Here is a 23,419-nt window from a genome sequence, read left to right on the forward strand (position 1 = left end):
TACTGTTTAGGCCTGAAATCTTGGGTTTGGGCTAAAATAGTCTCTACTTAATAAGGGCGTATTCAATTGAGAATTTGAACTATTTTAATTATTTTAATGAATTTAGCGGTATTCAATTAGGATTTTAAGTGATTCTCTGAAATTTAACGTGTATTCAATCAGGATTTTAAGATAGTTTATTAAAATCCTAAGAAATCCAAGTGTATTCAATTATGACTTCAAAGAAGTTTATAACATTCCAGGTGTATTCAATTAGGAATTTATTTTAAAGAATTTCAAAAAAGTTTAGGAATTCGAGAGAATTGAAGATATTCCGTGATGCAATTTAAGCATTCATAAATCTCTCATCTCCCCCTGAGATTCGAGAGAATTGAATCAAATTTTTTTTTTATAAAATCTCTATAAATCAATTAAACTCCCTTAGGGGAGTGTATTCAATTGGGAATTTGACGGATTTTAATGGATTTTTATGGAGTTTAACTGATTTGTAGAGATTCTATGTAAAATTTTGATTCAATTCCCTAAAAATCTCACGGGGAGATGTGAGATTTGTGGGTTTTTAAAATACACTACAAAATCTCTCAAATTCTCTCTAATTCCTCAACTTTTCCAAATTTTTTAAATTATAATTCTAATTGAATACACCTGGAATGTTATAAACTTCTTTAAAATTCTAATTAAATACACTCAGATTTCAAAGAATTTTAAGAAACTATCTTAAAATCCTGATTTAATACACATTGAATTTTAGAGAATCACTTAAAATCCTTATTGAATACCCCTATATTCATTAAAAGAATTAAAATATTTCAAAATCCTAATTGAATACCCCTTAAACTTCATAAATTTATAAATCTATTAAAATCTTATGTATTGTTAATGAAATGCATAGATGGGGTTTGGTCTTCAGGTAGTGGCACTTTTGAGAATGTCCAAAAAGGGCATTCTGTCCCTTTTTCTTCCGCCAACACTGAGCTCTGTCTCCCTCCTCTCTCTCTCTCTAAGATCGAAAGAAGATCTATCTTTTTTATTGCTGTGATCAGAGATGAACTGTCTCCAGAATCTCACAGGGTCTCTCGTCCATTTCCCTACACACATATTCCATAAATATTCACCGATTAATGGATCTTTTTTCATTTCATTTTTTCCAAATTTCAGATCCTCTGTTTTGCCTCTCCGGAGCTTCGGAAGCAGTCCCAGGAGGCCTTCCTTCTCTATCGCAACTCTGGTATGATCATCTTTCTCCCCCATTACATATAATCTGCGTATGCAGGCGTGGTACTGAATGTTATGCAGATTTTACGAACTTCACTCACTCAAGTGCAGGGAACAATGAGCTGCATCGATCTACCCAGAATTAAGAATTTTTGAAAACTTGTGCGATTTTTTCATGCTTGGATCTTATAAACTTGTCTTTTTATTTTATTTTATTGGGTTGATTTCTTTTTTGGGTAGTTTTTCTCTCTATTGTTTTTTTTCTCGTGTTAATGAAAATTAAGTCTGGGAGATGGAAGCAGTTATGAATGCATTTTGTGTCATTTGAATTGAAATTACTTGAGCTGTATCATTTTCAGAATTCGGGGTTCGGTATTTCTCAGAAGATAATTTGAAATGAATAAGTGTAGTTCACAGCCTGGTGTTACTGGTTTAAGCATCTAAAGTAAGTGGTAAATTGTCATGGTTTAGGACAAGTGGATAATGGATTCATTGTTGATGCGCTAAGATATTAACCCGCATATCATATAAGCCTTTGGACCATAATTTATATCTCCTAGTAATGACATAGTACGTGCTAGGGTATGAATTATGCTCATTCATAAGCATCAACGGGTGACATAGTACATGATAGGATCTAAGTCTTTTCGCACAACCACAATATCATTTGACTGTGATGGCCCAATTATGTTAAGTAGTTTCTGTGGATCTATGTGTTTTTCTGTAGAGTAATTGGGGATGAGCTGTATGCATGCCTTCATTCAATTAGTTGTTCAATTTGTGAGACATGTTGTCTTGTATCTGTCGTCGATCATGCTACTTGGTGTATTCTATAGGCAATTTCTGGTTCCACCTGTAATGCTGAGACAAGTGGGGCTGAAGCAAAAGAGGAAAAGTCTGAGATATATAGTAATAACATGACAGAAGCCATGGGTGCTGGTAAGTTAAAATGCTTAAAGTTTTCATAGGAATGGCTCAATATACTGAGAAACGAGATATGAAATTGTAGGATTTTTCAGTGTTGGAAATCTGGGTTGGAGGGTGTGAACAGTGTTTAGAATTTAGATATTTCGGTGTTACATTTTTATTGTTACTTTGTTTGTCATTATAGCTAACAATTTCTCATATAATCTTGATGCAGTCTTGACCTATAGGCATGAGCCATAAACTACAACTTCATACTTCCAGACTTGATTGTGGGGTCTTGCCTACAGGTGATCATTGTTTTTATAACTGGTCATAGTAACAACTTTTATCCATTGTTAAAGTTTCCTAGACTGAGTATTTCGTTTTACTTATAACCAGACTCGTAAAGATGTTGACAAACTTCAAAGCATCGGTGTGAATACTATATTTTGCTTGCAACAAGATTCAGATTTGGAGTATCCTGAATATTTTGTCTTCGAAGTTTTCTTTTGCCATAAACTCATTACTGGAAAAAAAAAAATTATATTCACGTGATTCACTTCATTAGGCATGAGGTAATATTTGTAATGTGTTGGCCATTTGAGGCAACTGTCACAATTTAAGTTTATTTAGAGGAAAATTAAACTATAATTTCCTTAATTAAAACTTCCAGATGTTTTAGTGTTGACATCGGTGCCATTCAAGAGTAAGTCAAAACATTTGATGACATTGAACACTTGCGTGCTGAAATAAGGTCAGTTATTTGAAAACTGTTGGTGTTTCTCTTATTGTTGTTCGTTTTCTGGATGAATTTCAGACATTGAAGCATGACAGTTTGTCTGTCATTACTGAAAAGTAGAAGCAGTTAACTTCAGCTTCTATTTCCCAATTCTATCTATGCCAATCATATCGAATGATCTTTTTTGTTGTTTGGAGAGCAATATCAATAACCAGCTTATAAACTTTCACATGCAGTTTTTTTTCATTAGAAATTACTAATTATTCGTCTGTCTGTATGTCTCTGTCCCTCTCTGGAGGAGAGTCTGTGTCTGGATGAGCATGTACATTAGCACACATGACACAATACATATATAGTTGCTTCATATATTCAGCCGGGTAATGTTTGATGTTGCAGGGAGTTTGATTCATATGATCTACGTCTCCGGCTTCCTGTTGTCCTTAGCAAATTATATAAAGCCATAAATCAAAATGGAGGTGTCACTTATGTGCATTGCACTGCTGGACTTGGAAGAGCTCCTGCAGCTGTGGTATGTTGTTAATGGTGTATTTAAAAATAATGTTATTCTTCCCAATGTTTGCGTAAAATAGCAGACACCTTATGGAACTAATGGATTTAACCATTCACATGGAAGCTCACCCACCCGCCTATCAATTTCTTATTACTTATAAAATTAGTGTTATGCGTTTGTGCTTTCGGTATGCGTATTTTCATCCATGACCATTTATGTTTGTGTTTAGTACTTTGCGGCTTCTTCATCATTATTTTTTTTCAGCCAGAATTAATGCAATTGTATTTAGTTCAATATGAATTAAAATGAACCTGTTTGACGTCCAAGGTTTACTATTAGTAAATGGACCAGGGAAAATGAACAAGGGGGAAAGGTTTTAGTAAATTAACCTAAAATGTAGGAATAGTTTTTTGTCAAAGCCAAAACATATGTTAGTAGATTACGTACAAGGGAAAGCTCATACTGTTTAGACAAGGAGAAAATGTGGGAGTATTTTAGTTTCTTGTATTGTAGTGAACCCATGTGACTTGTGTTTTCTGCGTGGGGTCTCATATATCCCTGCAGCTAAAAATTTTCTTTTTTCTTTAGACCATCAGCAGACCTGGCAGTTTTTGAGCCCTCTTGACAGACGCTTCCAATCCTGTGAAGAAAAATTTTCAGTTATCTTTACAGTCTGTCAAGATACCTCAAGAAACTGCCAGGTCTGGGAAACAGACTCATTAGTAATTACCTATGTAGGGGGAGATGTGGTATTATTTTAATGTTAAATGCGAAACCTTTAACCTACACAGTCAAGAATTTAGTAAATTTGTTAGAAAATCATTTAAATCATATGAAGCCAGCAACGATAGACAGGCCTACACAAATAAATGCATATCCAAATAAGTCTTTGAAAGTAAGAAAAAACAATGAGAACTGTTAGTAACATCAATTTTTTTTAACATTCACCTTGCATTGTCTTTCATTTCATATACTTGTTGAATTGTCCATTACACAGATCAGTCTGGTGTGTTGGTTATCTCGTTTTAATGTTCTTGAATGTTGTTATGATGGCAGTTGGCTTACATGTTCTGGGTACTGGGATACAAACTTACAGATGCTGTCAATTTACTTATGGTAACCCTTTTTTTTACTCATTCTGATGTGGAATTTATCAATAATTCAATACAACATATCTTTTTGGTAAAAGAGCTCCTGTGCATTTTATTTAGCAAAAATGAAAAATCCTAGAAGTTTAGTTTTGTATTCACAAATCTTTGACAAGAGAACCTTGCATGTCAAGCTTTAAAATCATTAATGAGTTTTATGCAGTTGTAAGACATTGCTATTTTCAGAAGAAAAAAGATTCAGAAAGTTCGAATCAATGATATGACAGCTAAGCCGCTGTACTGCATGAATTTATCTGGAACTTGATAACGTCTCAGAAGTATCTTTCTTTGAATTTAATGCAGAGAAAACATCCGTGCTTCCCAAAACTGGATGCTATAAAAAAATGCTACTGCAGATATTGTAAGTATTGTTTTTTCTTTAATGATATTTTATATAAATAATTGCTTAAGTCGTCTTTACATGTTACCAGTTTTTCACATGTATCAATTTTCAACTTGAAGATATGATGATATTGTAAAAGTTTCAGGGTGCATGGTGACCATCTATTTAATAGAAAGTTTAGAAACTAGACCAGTATTCAACTGCAACACAGTAATCGATCCATTCCTTAATGAAAAAATCTTGCCAAAATTGCCAGGTGGTAAATGCATGCTGGTGATTGTTTTCATTTATTAATGCTTGAATTCATTAGTAATATGAATTACTGAGGGTGGATAGTTTCCCTTTCTTCTGTTTTTTTATTGAAATTTGCACAAGCCACCCAGACTTTCGGGGCATGTACATTTGCCACCCGAAGATTTTTTTTTAACAATTAGCACCGAGACTTTAGATTTTTCGCCAATTTACCATCTCCATCTATCACTGCAACAGAGTAAGTTCATTTAATCTGATATCTGTCTTCTTTTGTTATATAAAGAGGAAGTTATTAAAAACTCACGTGTCACATATCTTCTCGTATAAAGCTTACAGGCATGACAAAAAGGTTGTCACGTTGACTTGGGGAGGTGATAATTGCTCTACAGTGGAAATCTCTGGACTTGATATTGGATGGGATCAGGTAGTATTCTTTTTTATTTCAACGTTAGCGGCAGATTTCTATTCTTGCTATAGCCTCAAATTGTGGTTTTAATGTATAGTGCATGCTATCTCTAAATGCGTAGTATGGTATGGACTGTTTTGGACTGACTCTTGGGTATTGCTTTTCCGATGCTCATTTTTCAAGATAAAGTGATAGAGATGATGGGGAAGATTAGTCTTATAAGAAGAGTATACGTATATAATCATGTATAGAGATGCTCGCACCTTAAGAAAGCATGTGGTTCTCCAAATGACCAAGAAACAAGTAGAGCTGTTGCAACATATTGTTCAAAGCAGATTTGCATGTCCTAGTAAAAGAATTTAATGATAGCTGTCTGGCCTGTTTGTAAAGAAGGTCCAAGTCGCGGCTTATTAGATACGATACAGATGTTACGATTAAACTCATCGTGGGTCACTACAAGACATAATATGTCATTGTGGTGCAAATACATTAGATTGATTGATTGTTCTGTGCAGGAAGGTCAAGAAAGTTGGTGACCTGATGACGGAGAGCCAGTGACGGCTCATGATGTTCATATCAATCTATTATGTGCCTGTGCATAAAACTTTGGTTCGATTTGAGCAAGCAATCCATTAAATTTGAATAATTAACAATACATATCATTAAGATGTTGAAGAAGATTATATGGTATTGGACATGAAAAAGCATAGAAATAATGAAGTTTTTGTTCAAACATCATAAGAACAGAACTGCTGTTGACTTGAATGGTGCTGAGAAAAAGTAGTTGCTTCTTCTTTGAGCAATGGCCAAGAAGTTTTCCATTTTACTTATATGTTTATTGAGGACAAATGAAACATAGTGATTTTGAATGCTTAAGATCTTATAATTTCAACTGTTGGAATTCTGGTGATAGTGATACTGATACATATTTTACAGTTTGTGTTCATTTCAATCTGTGACTTTCTCTTGTGATGCTTGTCCAGAGGATTCCTTTAGAGTTTAATGAGGAACAGGGTTCATGGTTTCTCAAGAGGAAATTGCCGGTAAGGATTTTTCTGAATAAAAAATTTGCTTATGTTTGGTCTTTCAGGTTCAGCATTGGTTTTCATAACATTCAAACTTTGAATGTTTCATTCATCGACCAGCTTATTAAAATGAACTTATGCTTTACAGGAAGGACGATATGAATATAAATACATTATTGATGGTGGATGGACGCACAATAACACGAGCCTTTCACCTCTCCCAACAAGGATGGCCATGTCAACAATTATGTTCATGTAAGGTTCAGCTTTGAGTCTTTGTACATAATTAAATAATCTAAAAGGAAAATATAAATATATTCTTTTATAAAACAATCTTGAGGTTCTTTTGCCTATTGGGGACAAGAAGAAAACGGTAAAATCCTAAGATATGATGCCCTTCAGGGCTTTGTTTTGGAAACTTTTGTCTGCACATAATTTTTTTGTATAAGGAAGCAATTTGGCCACTGGGCATCAAGAATATGCCAGATATCTTTCTTTCTTTGTTAAATAATGCCAGATATGTTTCAAGGAAATTGGAAAGGAAGTTTTATAAATTTGCTGCTTACTATGTGGGATTAGAAACTTTGATCGCATGAACGGATTTTAATTGTTCAGGTCGCACCAATTTTCTTCTCATTGGCTGAGGTTCTCATGCAGGTTGTTGAGGAGGATCCTAACACTGCTAGTGCGGCCATACAGAAGAGGATGACTGGTGATGATCCTCAACTTACAACAGAGGAACGACTGAAAATAAGACAGTTTCTCGAATCTTGTCCCAGTGATGAGTGAATTACAAAAGGGCAATACATTTGTTCTAGCATGTAAAGTAGTTACTGTACGAGTTCCCTATTATTATATGTTAACATATATGAAATAATGTGGTGTAGTTAATGATCAATAAATGTAAATTCCTATTCCAGCAACAACTTAATAATAGAAAGGAGCGAAATTTAAAGTGACTGACCTGATTTGTGAATGAAGAGATTGGAAACTGCTGAGAAATGTTGTAGAGATCTTTTCAGAAGGATGAAGATAGGAAAGCTGTGTTTGATTGTGGTAGAGGTAAGTCCCGCTCAACATGAATTTTCCACAGCCTTGTTTCATGATTATTTGTTTGAGTATATTTGATGCGAGTTTGTTAAGAGGTTGATGATAATTGAATAATCGGTACTGGCACAAAATTCTACTTATATTTGTTTGATCCCTAAACCGTAAACTCACCTATTGGGGGGTTCAAGACTTATTACAGATTATGGTAAATTGCGTTCTGCAGAGATTATTAGAGATTACAATATTCTCGGGGTTTCTGTTAGGAGACCGATTTGTGGTGAGCTTGATTTTTGAATTATGTTAAACTGTTTGTTGAGTTCCTTTCTGTTGGTTTTGTGAATTATAATGTAGCATAATTATGAAGTATCTGGTTGTTACTCGTGTTTGATGTGAGACGTTGGCATCTCTAAGTTCAAAAGGGAAATTGTTTTAGTGACCTACTCATTATCATTAGATTGAAACTTTTTGTTTACTTGTGGTGATGGATAAATTCTGCTTTCTGCGTTTGATACTCGTGTGTTGTTGATACAAGACTGGGAAACTGCTGATATGAATTGTTAACTTAGATGTGTGGTGGGCTCCTGATGTTGCATTTCCGTGTACTTGCACTAGTATTGTATCTTTGTTTGATGTATAATTCTTTTCACCTGTTGAGGTTTCTGGTATCAGATTCTACAGCTGCTGCGCTTCTGCTTTCCGAGTATTTGACCCAATATGGCCCCTAGCTCCAAATCCCACAGCACCCTACTCTCCCGCTACTCTTTTATTGTATTTGTTTTGCTTTTCTTTCCTCCCCGAACCATCAAATGAATCATCCCGAACATAGACTTCTCAAAGCTCAAATAAGGAAAGAAAATAGTACTAATTGCTTCGGTTGTGTTTACAAAGTGATCTCGGCCGTGACCATTTGGTGTCCCATGTCGGTGTTAAACGCTCCAAATTTATAGGTTAACAAACTTAAAATAATTAGCCCTTGGTAGGTTGGAATTGAAATTGAAATTGAAATGAAAGACTCAAGATTTAAGTAGTTCACTTCTCAAATTGGACTACATTCATTGTGTTGCTTAGGTTGTACTGATTTTAAAGGTTACGAATAGCGTTCAGCTAAAGACTTATCTTTTTCTCTCTTTAGTCGTCCAACCACCTTACAAGAGGTTCCCACCTATTTATATAGGCCCTCCATGAACCCAGAAAAAACTCTTACATTTCTAGCATTTAATGTGTCACATGCATCGACTAGCGGGTTGGAACTTTCTTTAACCATCAGTCGACATTCGGTGCGTGAAGTGATGCTTGCTCAGTCAGGGAACGTCTTTCTAGATCGATATGTACCGAGCAACCAGCTTAGCCTTGATTTATCAAAAATGTCATTTCAAACAGTGGACGAACCACCTTTATGTCCCGTCCTTGAGTTCTACTTTTGATTGGTGATTGACACGTGGTTTGATTGGTGTCTGAGTAGGCCTACTCCTAAAACTTTGGGCCATAAAGTTATTAGTCTTCCCACGTGTCTTTGGGGGTCAAAAAGTACATTATGTTGCTTAGTCGGACTAGGCTAGTGAGCGGTCCACTCTAGCACTCAGGTATATCCTTCCTTGGGCTTCTCAATCTTCTAGGTTTGAATTGGGCCTTTTGGATCTCTTCCCTGACTTGCACCATTTTATGAGCCGAAAATAATCCTGAATTGACAATCGGTTCATTGCTTTGATTAGGTCTAAAAGATCACTCTATACCTAAACATTGGACACATTTCGGTTTGAAAGGCTTGGCTATTTTTATAGTGGATAAGAATCAACTCCGGGAAAGCTGGTCTTTACACCTGCCGTCACTTTGCGAGAGGACAGTCGGAAGAAAAAGAACCTGTGAAGCGTAAACTCAAATAGCTTATACACACCATCTCCTCGACAGAATTTACTGCTCCGCGCGGAATTTACCAGTAAAGAGGCAAGACCAGCATAGGCTTTTTGTTCCCAAAACTATTCATTTCATTGAGAATACAAGGACCAAACAACAAGTTTTGGAGAGAGGAGGGCCTGAGCAAATTCAAAGATATACAAACATGTCAATTTAAATCCCACTAGCCAGAAGTCGAATGATAAAAGAATCAACGAAATTATCAAGCAACCATTTATCACAGTGGTGGAAAGGGTGTTGAATCCTTGCATGACGGCGTAGGTTCCAACCCCGTCAGTGACTAATCTAACATCTAATCTAACAAATCTATCGTTTAAAAAAAAAAAAAACGAAATTATCAATATTGGGTCATTGGACAGAGTTTTATCATACAAACTATAATTAAAAAAGGTAAAGTTATGTAAAATTTTGAATCACTGTATATATCAAACATTCAATACAAAACCTTTAGTATGCAATCTTTGTATCCCTACAAAAGCTCAATAAGACGCAAGGATATTGCCGGTCAATATGGTGGATCATGTACACGCTCGCTCTTACACAAGTTCATTTGTTCCAAAATATTCCTATCTTCCTGCGTGCGTGACTCAGACGACACTGAATGCTGATTGTATTGTAGACGAGAACCGGGATGCAATGGTCTGGGAGGCAAACTGTTGGATCTGCTTTTTCGCGTCTGGAAGCAAAATCAAAGTGTTATTAACCAAGAATATGAAGACAAATTATCCCATCAGAAACTACGGGGAGAAAGAAAAAGGAAAGCCAACTAGTGAATCTATCTTCAAATATGGAACCATTCCAATCTAACAGTTGTAGGTGATGAGTAACATGCGTGTTACCTGCAAGAATGAGAGCTTAATAGCTACAGTACAACATCATCTACTTATTTATACAAACCGTTCATATGTTTTGGGTGTAAAAGAAAACTTTTGGGGTTCTGTCTTATTTGTGAGTTTTCCACATTCTTGAGTTTTATGTTTGGGTTTTGTGGTTCCAAATTTGTTGGTTTTATCAATTATCATCATTAAAGATCGCCCCAACATAAGTAGAATCCCGAACCAACAACTGTAATAGGCTACATGATGTGCGTCCAGCATAACATGCACTTCATGTAAAATGTTTTTCATGTAATCTGTCCCAATAGTTTTTAAACCCCATCCATCCTGTGACACAAAACACAGAAAAATATCCTATATATCCATATATCTAACAACAAAATCAAATCAATGCTTCCATACCTTTACGGCATTTGGTAAAGCCAACAATATTCGCAATGCTAAGGGTCAAACACACTCCTACTACGAGGAGATAATCTGCCTGAAACTTTATTAGAGAAAATATTCCAAGCACAATCCATGCAACAGCCTGCCCAAACATGTAAAACAGCAACTTGAGACGTCAAAATAAAACAGTTCACAACTATGTGCACCTTTTACATTCACGCACAGTGGACCTTGCTATATATATTTTTAAAATACTTTTTCAGTTTCAATATTATTCATATCATCTTCAACTCCAAGCAGATCCATCCAGCTTCTTGTAGAACACACAAGTAACACAATGCTTTTAATATCTACTTTTATAACCTAATGCATATAATTTATCAGTATAAATCTTTATGAAAAATCGTATAAATGAAAATTGGTGCTGCACCACTTGTTATATTGAAGCTTATTTGCTTACCGTGATGTAAAGTGTCCACCAGAAGAGCCATGAATCCTTTTTGTTCATCCGAGCCAATGACTAAAGACATACAAGTCAGGTGGTAACAGGGTCAACAGTAAACACTCTTATATCATTGAGCTTAGTAACAAAGGGAAGAGAAAACGATAATACAGATTTTTGTGATGGTAATACTAACCTCCTGGTCAAGGCATTCAAATTTCCACACACTCTCACCAAGATCATTTATTTCATTCCACCACCTCAACCCAACTAAGATGCGTCCACTAACATTCTTAACTACCCAGAAATCAAGAGCGGAAAGAAGAACAGTCACAACAAAAATGATGACAAAGTTATCAAAAAAGAGGGCAGAAAGTATGTAAAAAGCCAATGCTCCAGCCTGTGAAAGAGAGGGAACATAATGTTACTTAGTGAAGGAGGCACCACATTTAAATGACAATCTTTCGTTTATAAGAAACAGTAAACAAGAAAACTATAGATACTAGACCTTGAAAAGAACGTGGAAGAAACAAGTCTTTGGGTTGGCATAGTTTTCCCCTTGTGGCTGCAGATGAAAGTAGAGTAGAATTAGCTAAATGGAAACAAAAATGAGAAATGGTTACAATATAATGGGTCCCCGAGTTCAAAACAACACCATCTTCCTTTCAACCACAACATAACGAGTCCCCCAGTTCATCGGAAAGGGCCAAAATTAAGGGGAAGTTTTCACATTCAGAGTTGCATTCATATTATTATCTAGTTTCTGCTAAGGGCAAAAAAGGTAACACCTTTGATAAGAAACTCAATCCTCTTGCGACATATTACACTCTGAAATTGAACTCTTTCTTTGGGTGACATAACAACATAAACCCTCTTCCTATTTTTTGTTTCCCTTCAATAAAACCCTTCCTATTCGAAAATTAGATTTAGCTGCTGATTGTACAGCAGATTAGAATTAAGTCCCTGCACAATGCTAGACCTCCTCGAAAATTAATGAATGATACTCAATTTCCTCTCCCTTTCCACAATTTTCTACTCAACCAAACAAATTACTAAGCTCAAAACATATCAACAAAAACATCCACCTTCAGAAAATCTGAAATCCAGATCTACCATGGAAAATTTCCAAATGAAATGTTAGCTAATATTCTAATCGTTTTCCATTATTTTCTCAGCAACCAAACAAGAATGCAAAACGCATAAGCCAGATCAAGTAATCGCAATCCCAACATTAAACCCAGCAACGAATGGCCCAGAAATCCGAGAAACTGGAGCAACTGAAATCGGAAATGGTAAGCAAGAAATTGAAGAAACGAGTCAACTCACCTGGCTGAGATCCATATTTCCCAGCTTGCGGATTTATGGGGTTATCTCCGCTCTTCTGTCTGGATTCCGAACAACAATTTTCTGAGCTCTCTTCTTCTTCCTCTTCTTCTTGTGTGTAACACGTTTGCTTCGTTGGATGTAGCATCTTTTTTTTTTTCTTTTCTTTTTTTAAATTTTCTTTTATTTTCACAATATTCAGGTGGCCTCGGCCTCAACTCAACTAACTTGGGCCCAAGATGGGCTTAGCCCTGTCCAAAGTAAACGTGGGTGGGAACATTTTTTTTTTTTTTGGACAGAAAGAAACATTCATTAAGTAAAAAAGGTTACAGGCCAATCCAAACAGAAAGGAAAAATAACCCAAAGCAAATTGGGGGGAATCATATACATAAAGCCCAGCCCAAAAAGCAAGCTAACGAAAATTAAAACCCTAATCCCTAACTTCCAAAAGCAGACTGCTGCCGCTGCCGGTATTACGAACGTCTTGCCAGTAGCCACCAAAGCAGCAATACTAGAGAAAGCAACCGAGAGGTCAATTCGACCAAGACATCGTAACAGAAAACGTACAAACTCGAAACTAACAGAACACCACAACCAAAAGTCAACACTGGAGATGCGAAACCGAGAAATGGTTACCATATCCGATACACCATCACAAATCCCTGCAAAGATAAACAAACATAGGAACACATGGATAGAAGGTGAGGCTAAGGGGGTATGTAAAATACCCTTACTTTGGTCGGAACCGCAGAACACTTGGCCTCGAGGGGATGCCGGCATGCCGGTTGGGGGGAGGGAAGTGAGCAAGGGAGATGGATCTGGCAACCATTTTCGAGGCGGCGCACACAGGTCGGGGCCCAGGAAGGGGTGCGGGTGGAGTATGAGGAGATGAGGTAGAGAGGAAAGGTGGGGGGAGAACAATTAATGAAATGTCTTTGTGAGTATTCTCGGCTTCTAAAATGGTAGACCACCGTAGGGAAGTCATCAGCTAGTCCCTAGTCCCCTTTTAAACAAAAAGAAAAATTAAAATATGGTATGAGCGATTTAAAAACAATACAATATACGGAACGATACGTATAACGTGAACGGAAAGATTGACGTCATATAACAATGTTAAATTGAGGTACTGGTACTAAGTATGGATGTGATATCAACGGAATCTCATAATGGCACCATATCAACAACATCACTGAATATCGTCAAATTTGCCGACGACGACCAAATAGAAGATGGTGCAGGATAACCCAGAGCGCAACAACATCCATATTAGATCTTCATCTTGGTGATAGCAGACATCGTTGAAACCATTACCACCACCAAGATTAAGTGGTTTTGGTGGTTGTAAGTTAAACCTCATTATTATCAGGTCCATTGTCTAAGATCCTTTTTTCGAATGCGGTCTTAAAAACTCCCTCATGAAACCTCCTTAGTGTAGAATTTTCAAATGTGAGTTGGGCCAGTTACAATTCGATATTTTTGTCTCTACATTACAATAGTTTAACGTTCTTTCTATTTCTTATACATCCTTGTTAAGTTTAGTCCCTTAATCTTTTTCAATTCATTCGGTTCAGCTATTAGAAACTGAAAAGCGGGTGTGAGATGTAAAAACTGGTTGTGGATAGCACCACTCGTTTACAATATGTCAAGTCTGCTAGGGTGGGCATCTGACTAAATAGATTATTAAAGTAATGGATGGTTTTGAGGACTCCAGTGGGTTAAGGTGTTTCAAATATGTTCACCATTTGGTCAGTGAAGTTACATTAAGCACACCCTAGATCACACGGGTTAGTGACCAGGATTCTCTCTTATTTTCTTTCCATCCCTTTCCATCCCCTCCTCTCACATTCTCTATTTTGTATTTCTTTTTTTATATATATAAAAAATTAATATAAGATGCTGACATGATTTAACCGTAACCGTTCAAATAGGAGGGGAGAGAAGGAGAGGGAAAAAAAAAAAAGAGGGAGAGAATCTTACTCCTTCGTTTTATGAGTGGTAGTATGACAACCTCATTCGCTATGAGCGGCAACAATCAATAGTTTACAACATCACTTGTATCCAAAAACCAATTTCAAAAAAGGCTTATTTTTAGCACATCCCTTGGAAGGCTATTTTATTTTTCACTTTGCTCCTTATAACTCAAAAGTTGCTACTTTATTAATTGAAACTCAAAATTTGCTCCACTTTGCCTTTTGGAACTCAATTTTGATCTCATTTTGCTCCTTGAAACCTAAAAGTTGTCTTTGTAAAACTCAAAATTCGCTCTACATTGCCTTATATCTATTAATTTCTTATGTGGGTTTGATTTAGGTGCACCAGACTAATCAATTTATTTATTTATTTTCTTTAAACTTAATATTCTCTGATTGTTGGATGTTAACGCATAATAAAGATTTATAATCTAATTTATTGCACACGTGACATAGTCATATTGGGTGTTGAGTTCCATATGTGTTTCAAGAGGCGGCCTATAATTTTTAGGGAGCAGAGAGAGTCCACATGCCAAAGTGAGACGAATTATGAATTTCAATGAGTAAAATAGTAACTTTTGAGTTACAAGAGGTAAAGTGAGATCAAAATAGAGTTTCAAAGGCCATAAATAAAAATACCAAAATATTATTATTACACTTGTATTATATTGAGCAGTGTGCCTGACACTTATTATACTGGATCGTGTGTTTGATACACTAAAAAATCTCTTTTATGGGCCGGGTCACACGCAACTCTCTCCAAACACAATAATGTAAGAAAGATAAGGTTTTGGGGTCAGGGGAGGAATGGAGAAAATCAGCATTGATTTCTTGTTGCTCCAACAGCAGGCACAAGCAAAAGCAACCATCTTACCCTAGTTCCCGTTATGGCTTTGTATCAATAAGATTCAGAGGTTTGCAAATTTGGACATTGGAGAAAGTCCAAATACCAAAATACTAGAAAACAACAATTGAGTGAAGCATCTTTGAGCCACCACAAATTTGCACATTTTGTTTGGAGGGATTCAATTTCCACTTCGTGAATTTTTATTTTATTTTTTTTTATACAAAGATATAGTATATACTAATGGGTCTGATCCCGTTACTTCAAATATTCAAATCTAAAAATTCTTATCTACAAATGCAGAGAAATATTGTTAATTGTAGTAATAAACGAAATCAATCCTTCCAATATAGGTTAGAAAGATCATTCTATATGCCTAAAACATGCAGAAATAACATACACGAAGCCGAAACATCCCATGTGATGTAATTCCCAGGTTCCTCCATGCAAAATTTGAACAGTTACTAACTGACTGTAGTGTCGGTGCTGCCTGGCTGGAGCACCAAAAGCCAATCTAGTAAGTATGGATAAGAATCCTCTCCTGATCTCTTTTGTAGAATTTCGGAAGTCATTTTTTATTGTTCATATATCGTACATCGTTCGATCAATTTTCATCAAATATTATTTGTGTTTAATTTTAAATAAAAAATAAAATATAATTTCTGACCGCAGGATATCAGATAAACAGACAAGATAAAATAAACTTTACGATCCTTCACAAAAAAAGATTTGGATAAGATCCTATTCCATCAAGTACATAGAGTCATCGAGATACCCTAAAAAAATTATAAAAGAGTCATAGAGATACTCACCCAGAAGCCGAACCTAATGCTCCAATTTGCAAGCCTTGTACACTGCAATTATCCTCTCACTCATCACTCTCTCCCCCTAAAAAAACCAATGGAAAAAAAAATAGATGAGTCCTACAATTAATGCTAATATCTTGTCAACGTTTACGTGTGTGATAATTAGTCTTTGTATGCTAATTTTTATAGTTTTTTTACAGAAAAAAGGAAATTTAAGGTTTTTGTTTGTATATTTGTATTAAAAATATAAATTGGAAGGTAACCACAAACCGCCCTTGGGGTTTTTTTCTTTTGGAAAGCAATGGGAACTGTGTTTAATTAGACGGAGGGTTCCGAAAGCAAACAAAAGTACTCTGTTTTGCTTCTTTTTTTTTTTTTGTTTTTTTTATCTTTAACGGAAGACTCTCGGTACTGTTTATTTTAACGAAAAAATCATATTTTTATACTAAAAAAATCAATCTTGGTACTATTCATTTTACTCTTTATTTTATCATTTTTGTTAAAACTTAAAACCATTTTCATTAGGTTTTTTTTTGTTCGCACAAAAAACTCTCATAAGAAAAAAAAAAAAAAAAAAACTTTATCTCTGAGAGTGACACGCTTTACATAATCAATCCAAACTAGAAAGCAAGCAGTCCAGGTGTCCTCCCAAAGTGCCTTTACTCTCTCGCAGACTCTCCCCTCGGCTTTCTAGGCCGCTACATTTATAGTTGCGTTATTCCCTTCGTCTTCGTCTTCCTCTTTCTGCGTCTTTGTAGTTTCCACTGCAGAGCAAAACCCAGATTTTAGTTTTCAGATTGAAGTTTTGGAACAATGGTGGTCCAGTTTCAGTTTTCTCCCAGAGGAGGAGCTCTCGGTGCTCTTCTGCTCCTTCTCCTCCCAGTTTTCTTGCCCACTTTGTTCAGTCCGTTGGGCCATGCTTCTCCTTCCATGTACTCGGTATGTTTCTTCCTCTTATTTAATTACCCGTTTTCCTTGGATTATACTTCTCCTTCCATGTACTCGGTAAGTGGTAACGAGGTTTTCCTGCTTTTTCTCAGAGGGATTTTCTGGCCTTTTTCTAGTGGTTTTGGTTATTGTTCAATTTACTAATGCTGTAAACGTAAAATGCAACGTGGTAATTTCTTTGCCAAGCTTTTAGCATGGGCCAGATTGCATTCAGTTTTTTGCTTTGATTTGTTTGCTGCTGCCATTTTTCTTGTAAATTCGATCACCGACAAACTGAGGAACAATGATTATCATAGCAATTGAAATGCCGAGGCGCCCATCAATTGTTACGCGATGTTTGTGCAAGTAGATATGTGTGCCATTAGTGATATATAAGTGCATTTCCCACCTGTTGCAGAGATCAGGATCATTTAAACACTGCTTTTCTTTTAGGGGCTTGATGTGATGACGAAGCCGACTTTTCAGGAATGGAATGTTCCAAAATCTAAGCACCTACGCCTTCTCAAGAGTGCTTTACAACGCCAAACCGTGAGTAACAGTTGATTAGTTTGACTGATTTGTACGCATAAAATTAGACTGACAAGAAAAAAAAAAAAAATCTTTACCTTGTGTAGTCAGAAGGAGAACTCTCGGATCTGTGGACCCCATTGGCTAACGAATCATGGAAGCCTTGTGCAGAATCATCAATTGCCCCTTGTGAGTGTTTACGGAAAACAGCGTTACTTTGGTTATGTCTCTGTATCAATTGCCCCTTGTTAAGTGCTACTTTTTCGCAATTGATTCTTTAATCTCATGCAGCATTACCGGAAAAATCTGAGGGATTTATCCAAGTTTTTCTTGATGGAGGGCTGAACCAGCAGAGGATGGGGGTAGGTCTTAAAAGTTTGTAATTCATCCAACGTGTATCTGTTTCAAAGTTGTGTATAACCACCTGGCTAGTTCTTAAAATTATTTTATTTGTAGATATGTGATGCAGTAGCAGTTGCTAAAATACTGAATGCAACCCTTGTGATCCCGTACCTTGAAGTGAATCCTGTATGGCGAGATTCAAGGTATTTGTAGAAGCAAATGTTGATTTATATTTGCATTATACATGTTCTTTATCTCTTGAATCCTTATTGGTACTTATTCTTCTGCCGGTTCTTTTCTCTGCAGCTCCTTCATGGATATATTTGATGTTGACCATTTCATTAATGTATTGAAGGATGATATTAGAATAGTTAAAGAGCTCCCTTCTGATTTCTCGTGGAGCACAAGGGAGTACTATGCAACGGCCATCCGAGCTACGAGAGTTAAGACAGCACCTGTCCATGCTTCAGCAAACTGGTATCTAGAGAATGTATTGCCCCTAGTTCAGAGGTCTGTATCACCTGAACTTGTTGGCTTAAATGATAGTGTTCTTGTTGTTTAATTTTCAGACCTTTAGTAGCTATTGAAGTCAATGGCAAATTATGGCTTTATATCTTAAATTTCGTATATGCTGAATTGTATGTGGTTCAGTTATGGAATAGCAGCAATTGCCCCATTCTCACACCGCCTGACATTTGACAACTTGCCTATGGATATCCAACGACTACGCTGTAAGGTCAACTTTCAAGCATTAGTGTTTGTCCCGCATATTAGAGCTCTTGGAGATGCTCTGGTCAGCCGTCTTAGATATCCTTCTAGCAAAAGTGGGGGAGCTAGCACCAATTACTTGCAGGAGATGCCTGATGTGAATGACAAGCAAGGGGCAGGGAAATTTGTTGTGCTGCATCTACGGTTTGATAAGGTTTGCCCCTCATAATTTGATTCACATCCATTTGGATTGACTCCTTTATTTTTCCCCAAAATTTGTGTTGTGCACAGTGAAATTCTGTCATCGCTGGTATATGTAACTGCTATATTTAAACAATCAATGTCTAACTTGCAGTATTTTATGTTCTGCGGTACACAAACAATGGACAGATTGTAACACATTATGTGCCACTTTAACAACTTACAATTAATTTGTAACTGTTGAAAAGTATGAAAAATTGTGTTTGCAATATGGAAATTATGTTCTGGATTTATTTTTTCGTTCTGCAGGATATGGCAGCCCATTCGGCCTGTGATTTTGGTGGTGGAAAAGCTGAAAAATTGGCTCTGGCCAAATACCGACAAGTGATCTGGCAGGGAAGAGTCCTTAACTCCCAGTTCACGGACGAGGAGCTGAGGAGTCAGGGGCGTTGTCCATTAACTCCAGAAGAGATTGGATTGCTTCTTGCGGCTTTAGGATTTGACAACAATACTCGGCTCTATCTTGCTTCCCACAAGGTTATCAGTGTTCCTTATATCCAACTCATGTTAGCTAAAGTCTCATCCAGTGAATTTGGCAAATATCAATTAGGAAAGTAAAATCTAATGTTTCCGGTTACCATAGTTCTAATTATCAATTTCGTTTTGTTTTCTTCAGGTATACGGTGGGGAAGCTAGGATTGCTACTTTGCGAAAAGTGTTTCCACTTATGGAAGATAAAAAGAGCCTTGCTTCTTCAGAAGAACGGGCCCAAATCAAAGGAAAGGCTTCTCTGTTAGCAGCAGTTGATTACTACGTTAGCATGCACAGTGATATCTTCGTATCTGCTTCCCCGGGAAATATGCACAATGCACTGGTAAGACTTCCAAATAACTTTTTTATCAACTCTATGATGTCATATATTCCCGTTGCCATGGCCGGTACTTTCAACTTGTGAGGGTTGTCACTCACCTGCATAATGTCTTTGAGCACCCATCCTTACACAAAGGCATGAGATTTTCACAGCAATATGGTGCACAATAGATATGTTTTCACATGCTCTCCATTTCATAATGTTCTGCAACTCATAAAATGCTGACGAAAAAGAAATTAATGTCAACAGGTAGGGCACCGAACTTACGAGAACTTGAAGACCATCAGGCCGAGTATGCCACTATTGGGGCAACTCTTCCTAAACAAAACTCTTAGCTGGTCGGAATTCCAGCAGTCGGTAGTAAAAGGGCACGAAAACAGGCAGGGACAAATCAGGATTAGAAAGCCTAAGCAGTCCATATACACGTATCCTGCTCCCGACTGCATGTGCCAGGCATGAGTTTAATGTCACAGCGAAGGCGGGTATGGCGAGTTTGGCATCTCGTTATTTGGTACCACTAGATTTTGAGACTTGTATTATTTGGTAAATAAAAAAACAATGCCCATTTCCGTTACTCGTAAAACTACATAGCTAATATCTTTCGATAGGGTGCAATAGGTGTGATAGGTGCTTGTGGGGATGTAGTGGGAGGAAAAAATAGTGTAAAAGTGGGGTTGTAAACTTGTAATATTTGTCGATGGGTTCGGATGTAATTGTGACCTTTACGGGCAATACTCTTTTGAAACAAATGTGTTTGTTCGGATTCCGACTTTCATCTCCCGCCAAATAAGAACATATCAAGTTGCAAAAGTTCAGCCATTCTCTACAACCTTGAAAGACAAAAGGAATGTGGAGGCTGGTTTCGTATTCTTGTATCGAAATCGAAAGGGGAAGAGCGATGAAATGAAAGGCAAATGAATACGATATAATTTCATTAAAAAAGGTCGTACCCAGTGCACAAGGCTCCTGCTTTACGCAGGGTCTGGGAGAGGTGAATGTCGCCTAGCCTTACCCCCATTTATGGAGAGGCTGCTCCCAAGTCTCGAACCCGAGACCTACCGCTCATGGGCGAAGGCACTTGCCATTAAAAGCCAATAATAGGTTACTCAGTACACGGGATGGAGAGATCCTCCTTAATCAAATTACAAATCAATAAGGGAGTTTCATCAAATCATGTACAATGACCTTCGTAGACGACAAAATGAGCAAGCATATGGGCAATAGAGTTAGCTTGACGGCGAACGTGGAACGCAGTAGCTTCAGTGATCAATTGCAATCTTCAATGATAGGTCCATTATTAGACAAATTCATAGAAGACATCTTTAAAGCACAAATGAATTGAAGCAAATCACTATCCAACGAAATATTGTTTATTTCCTTCTTGTAAAATGTTTGGTTTTTTGGCCCGTCGGCATATTCTTTTGAGTTAGTTTCATGTTTGCCCCTAACTTTTGTGGGTTTCCATTCTGGTCCTTTATTTCTTTTCGTCCCTAGTTTTTTGTTCTGATACTTTGGAGTTTGGAGATTGGTTAACTCGATCAGCATAATTTGGTAAAGAGATATCGAACATAAAACTTCTCATTTTCATCTCATAATAAATAGTACCAGAGATGATAGTTTTCTCTACTGACTTATTGATCAACTGTGAAGGTGTTTGGGCCAAAAAAAAATATTGTTTTGGGCCGAGCTTAGATCTTTTTCGGCCCAATATCGGATAGGCCAAGTTTAGATTCGTTCTCGGCCCAGAATTCGTGTATAGGTGTTATTGATATTTAGTCCATGGGCCGCACAGTTAAATTTGGCCGTATCATATGGGAAGTTGGAATGTAGACAAATCTTGTTTTGAAAAGGAGTTACGACAGGATAAGGATAATGAGATTGAATAAAGTTTGATAACAAGTTACGTTCAAAGTCCTATTGGGAATAAGATTGGCCGAGATAAAAGAGTTCTAATCCGAGAAGGATTGGGATTCAATACAAGTTGGCCGCTATAAATAGAGGAGGTTGTGCATCATTCTGACCCCCTTCAATTTAACACACAACTGCCCTGCTCAAATTCTCTCAACAACCTTGAGATTTTTTTCTTTTTCTTTTTTCGCCAACACACCTTCAGTTTGGATAAACAGCACTGTGAAAACAACCGGTGATATCTTCAATCAGCATAGATAGCACTGTCACCGTAGAACCAGTCGGTCTCGCAGCATCTTCAGTCGGCATAGATAGCACTGCGTCGAGGGTGACTGGTTATCTATCCAAGTCTCGGTTGAAAAGGATTTCCGAATCCTTATTGGTCGAGGTCATCTCATTAGCCTTCTCGGCGAAGTGAGGTGTTACAGTTTCTTAGGCTCGATACATTGCACGCCGAGTTAGTTTATGATTGGATACTCTCAAGTGGGATTTAGAGTTCGGCATTCCGACGGCCGAAACACGTTTATTGTTAAGACATATATCCGCTTTGAGTATTTGTGCCCTTACACTTTGGTGTCGATCGGCGTGAGTTTACTCTAACGAATACCATCATTGGGACCGAATCCGATGACAACGATTTGTGAACTTCGTAAGAATAGTAGCCTTGTTTTCAGGTTCGAGAACCCAAGAGGCCGAGACGTGTTCCTTCCTCGGTCGCAATCACAAGACGCAGAAGTCGGTCGCGCACTCAACACAACATCAACATATTTTACTCCTCGGCCGACGAGTTGGCACGCCCCGCATTCAACCGAAGGACGTAGTTAGCTCATAGATTACTCGGTCTACGCGCCATGTAGGCTTGGTAGTTTTTAGGGTCAACAGAAGGATAAAAAGCAGAATGAGAACGAGAATGATGAAATTTTCTCGTATCTGTTTTGTTTGAAGTATATTTAGTTATTTTTTTATACAATAATATTTTAGTATATGTGTTATAAAAAATAAAAAATAGAACATGAAAGCGTGGTAGTAGCACTGTTTCTAATTCTTTCTCACGTCAAAATAAAAATAAAAAATTGTGTGCACTTGATTTATTAGAAAACATCTTTTGATGATCAATCCTTACAAAACATTCAATTTTGTAGTCATATTTAGAATATGAATACGATTGTGTAAATCCTAGTGTATCTAAGAATATCTTGGAATATTCTTTTTAGTAGATATTATCTTATTAGAGTTGTAATTCTATTAAGGTAAGGATTTAACCTATCATACTATTATAAATAAAGCCACAATAGGGTGATACAAATCACACCTTACAATAAAATCTTTATTTTCTCTCTTATTGCCGCCAGCCTCCCCCTCTATATTCCCCTAGAATAGTTCAGTTAATTAGGTCTACAACACGTTATCAGCACTCACTTGTCAGAAGCTAAGGAACTGAAGGATCGTAGGAGGATACTTTCTTCTACAAAATTGAAAGGCTCTTATTTGTTTTCTGCCAATTAGGTACGGTTAAAATAAAGTAAGATATTTGGAACGTTCATGAAGCATCAAAACATTCTCCATGATACGTGAACCCCCTATATTTATATTTTCCTTCCGATATATATTGTGTATGATTAATATATTTGTCAACACACACACACACACACACACACACACACACACACATATATATATATACATGTTTCATGCATTACGCAATTATTATTTTGCTATGTGGAATTTGTGGGTCAAAGCATATAAATAAATTAGAAGCAATTAGGGTTTTTCAAACCCTAGAGAAGTAGTAAAAAAAAAAGAGGAAATATGCGGCA

The 23,419-nt window shown here is 36.8% G+C and overlaps 2 protein-coding genes and 1 pseudogene across 3 annotated transcripts; 2 read left to right on the forward strand and 1 right to left on the reverse strand.

The window, feature by feature from the left end:
• Positions 1 to 900: 900 nt before the first annotated feature.
• On the forward strand, positions 901 to 7,505 carry LOC103448193 (phosphoglucan phosphatase DSP4, amyloplastic-like; annotated as a pseudogene).
• A 2,400-nt stretch (positions 7,506 to 9,905) lies between these two features.
• On the reverse strand, positions 9,906 to 12,664 carry LOC103448191 (Golgi apparatus membrane protein-like protein ECHIDNA). The gene is made up of 6 exons (XM_008387447.4): positions 12,501 to 12,664; positions 11,683 to 11,739; positions 11,371 to 11,574; positions 11,193 to 11,252; positions 10,748 to 10,874; positions 9,906 to 10,185 (listed from the first exon to the last, which is right to left on the reverse strand). The coding sequence occupies exons 1-6, from the start codon at positions 12,513 to 12,515 to the stop codon at positions 10,097 to 10,099; spliced, it is 552 nt and encodes a 183-aa protein (XP_008385669.1). The 5' UTR covers positions 12,516 to 12,664; the 3' UTR covers positions 9,906 to 10,096.
• Positions 12,665 to 16,129: 3,465 nt separating this feature from the next.
• On the forward strand, positions 16,130 to 20,460 carry LOC103448190 (O-fucosyltransferase 39). Of its 2 annotated transcripts, none has more exons than XM_008387445.4 (10): positions 16,130 to 17,056; positions 17,498 to 17,593; positions 17,680 to 17,761; positions 17,864 to 17,934; positions 18,029 to 18,117; positions 18,221 to 18,424; positions 18,566 to 18,836; positions 19,133 to 19,360; positions 19,500 to 19,697; positions 19,944 to 20,460. In XM_008387445.4, exons 1-10 carry the CDS (start codon positions 16,931 to 16,933, stop codon positions 20,151 to 20,153), a joined length of 1,575 nt encoding a protein of 524 aa, XP_008385667.1. In that variant the 5' UTR covers positions 16,130 to 16,930; the 3' UTR covers positions 20,154 to 20,460. The 2 variants fall into 2 exon arrangements, with proteins under 2 accessions (XP_008385667.1, XP_028965978.1); XM_029110145.2 differs by having other exon boundaries at positions 16,780 to 17,122.
• Positions 20,461 to 23,419: the final 2,959 nt, after the last annotated feature.

Source organism: Malus domestica, chromosome 01 (assembly GCF_042453785.1).
Source record: "Malus domestica chromosome 01, GDT2T_hap1".
Taxonomy (NCBI): Eukaryota; Viridiplantae; Streptophyta; class Magnoliopsida; order Rosales; family Rosaceae; genus Malus; species Malus domestica.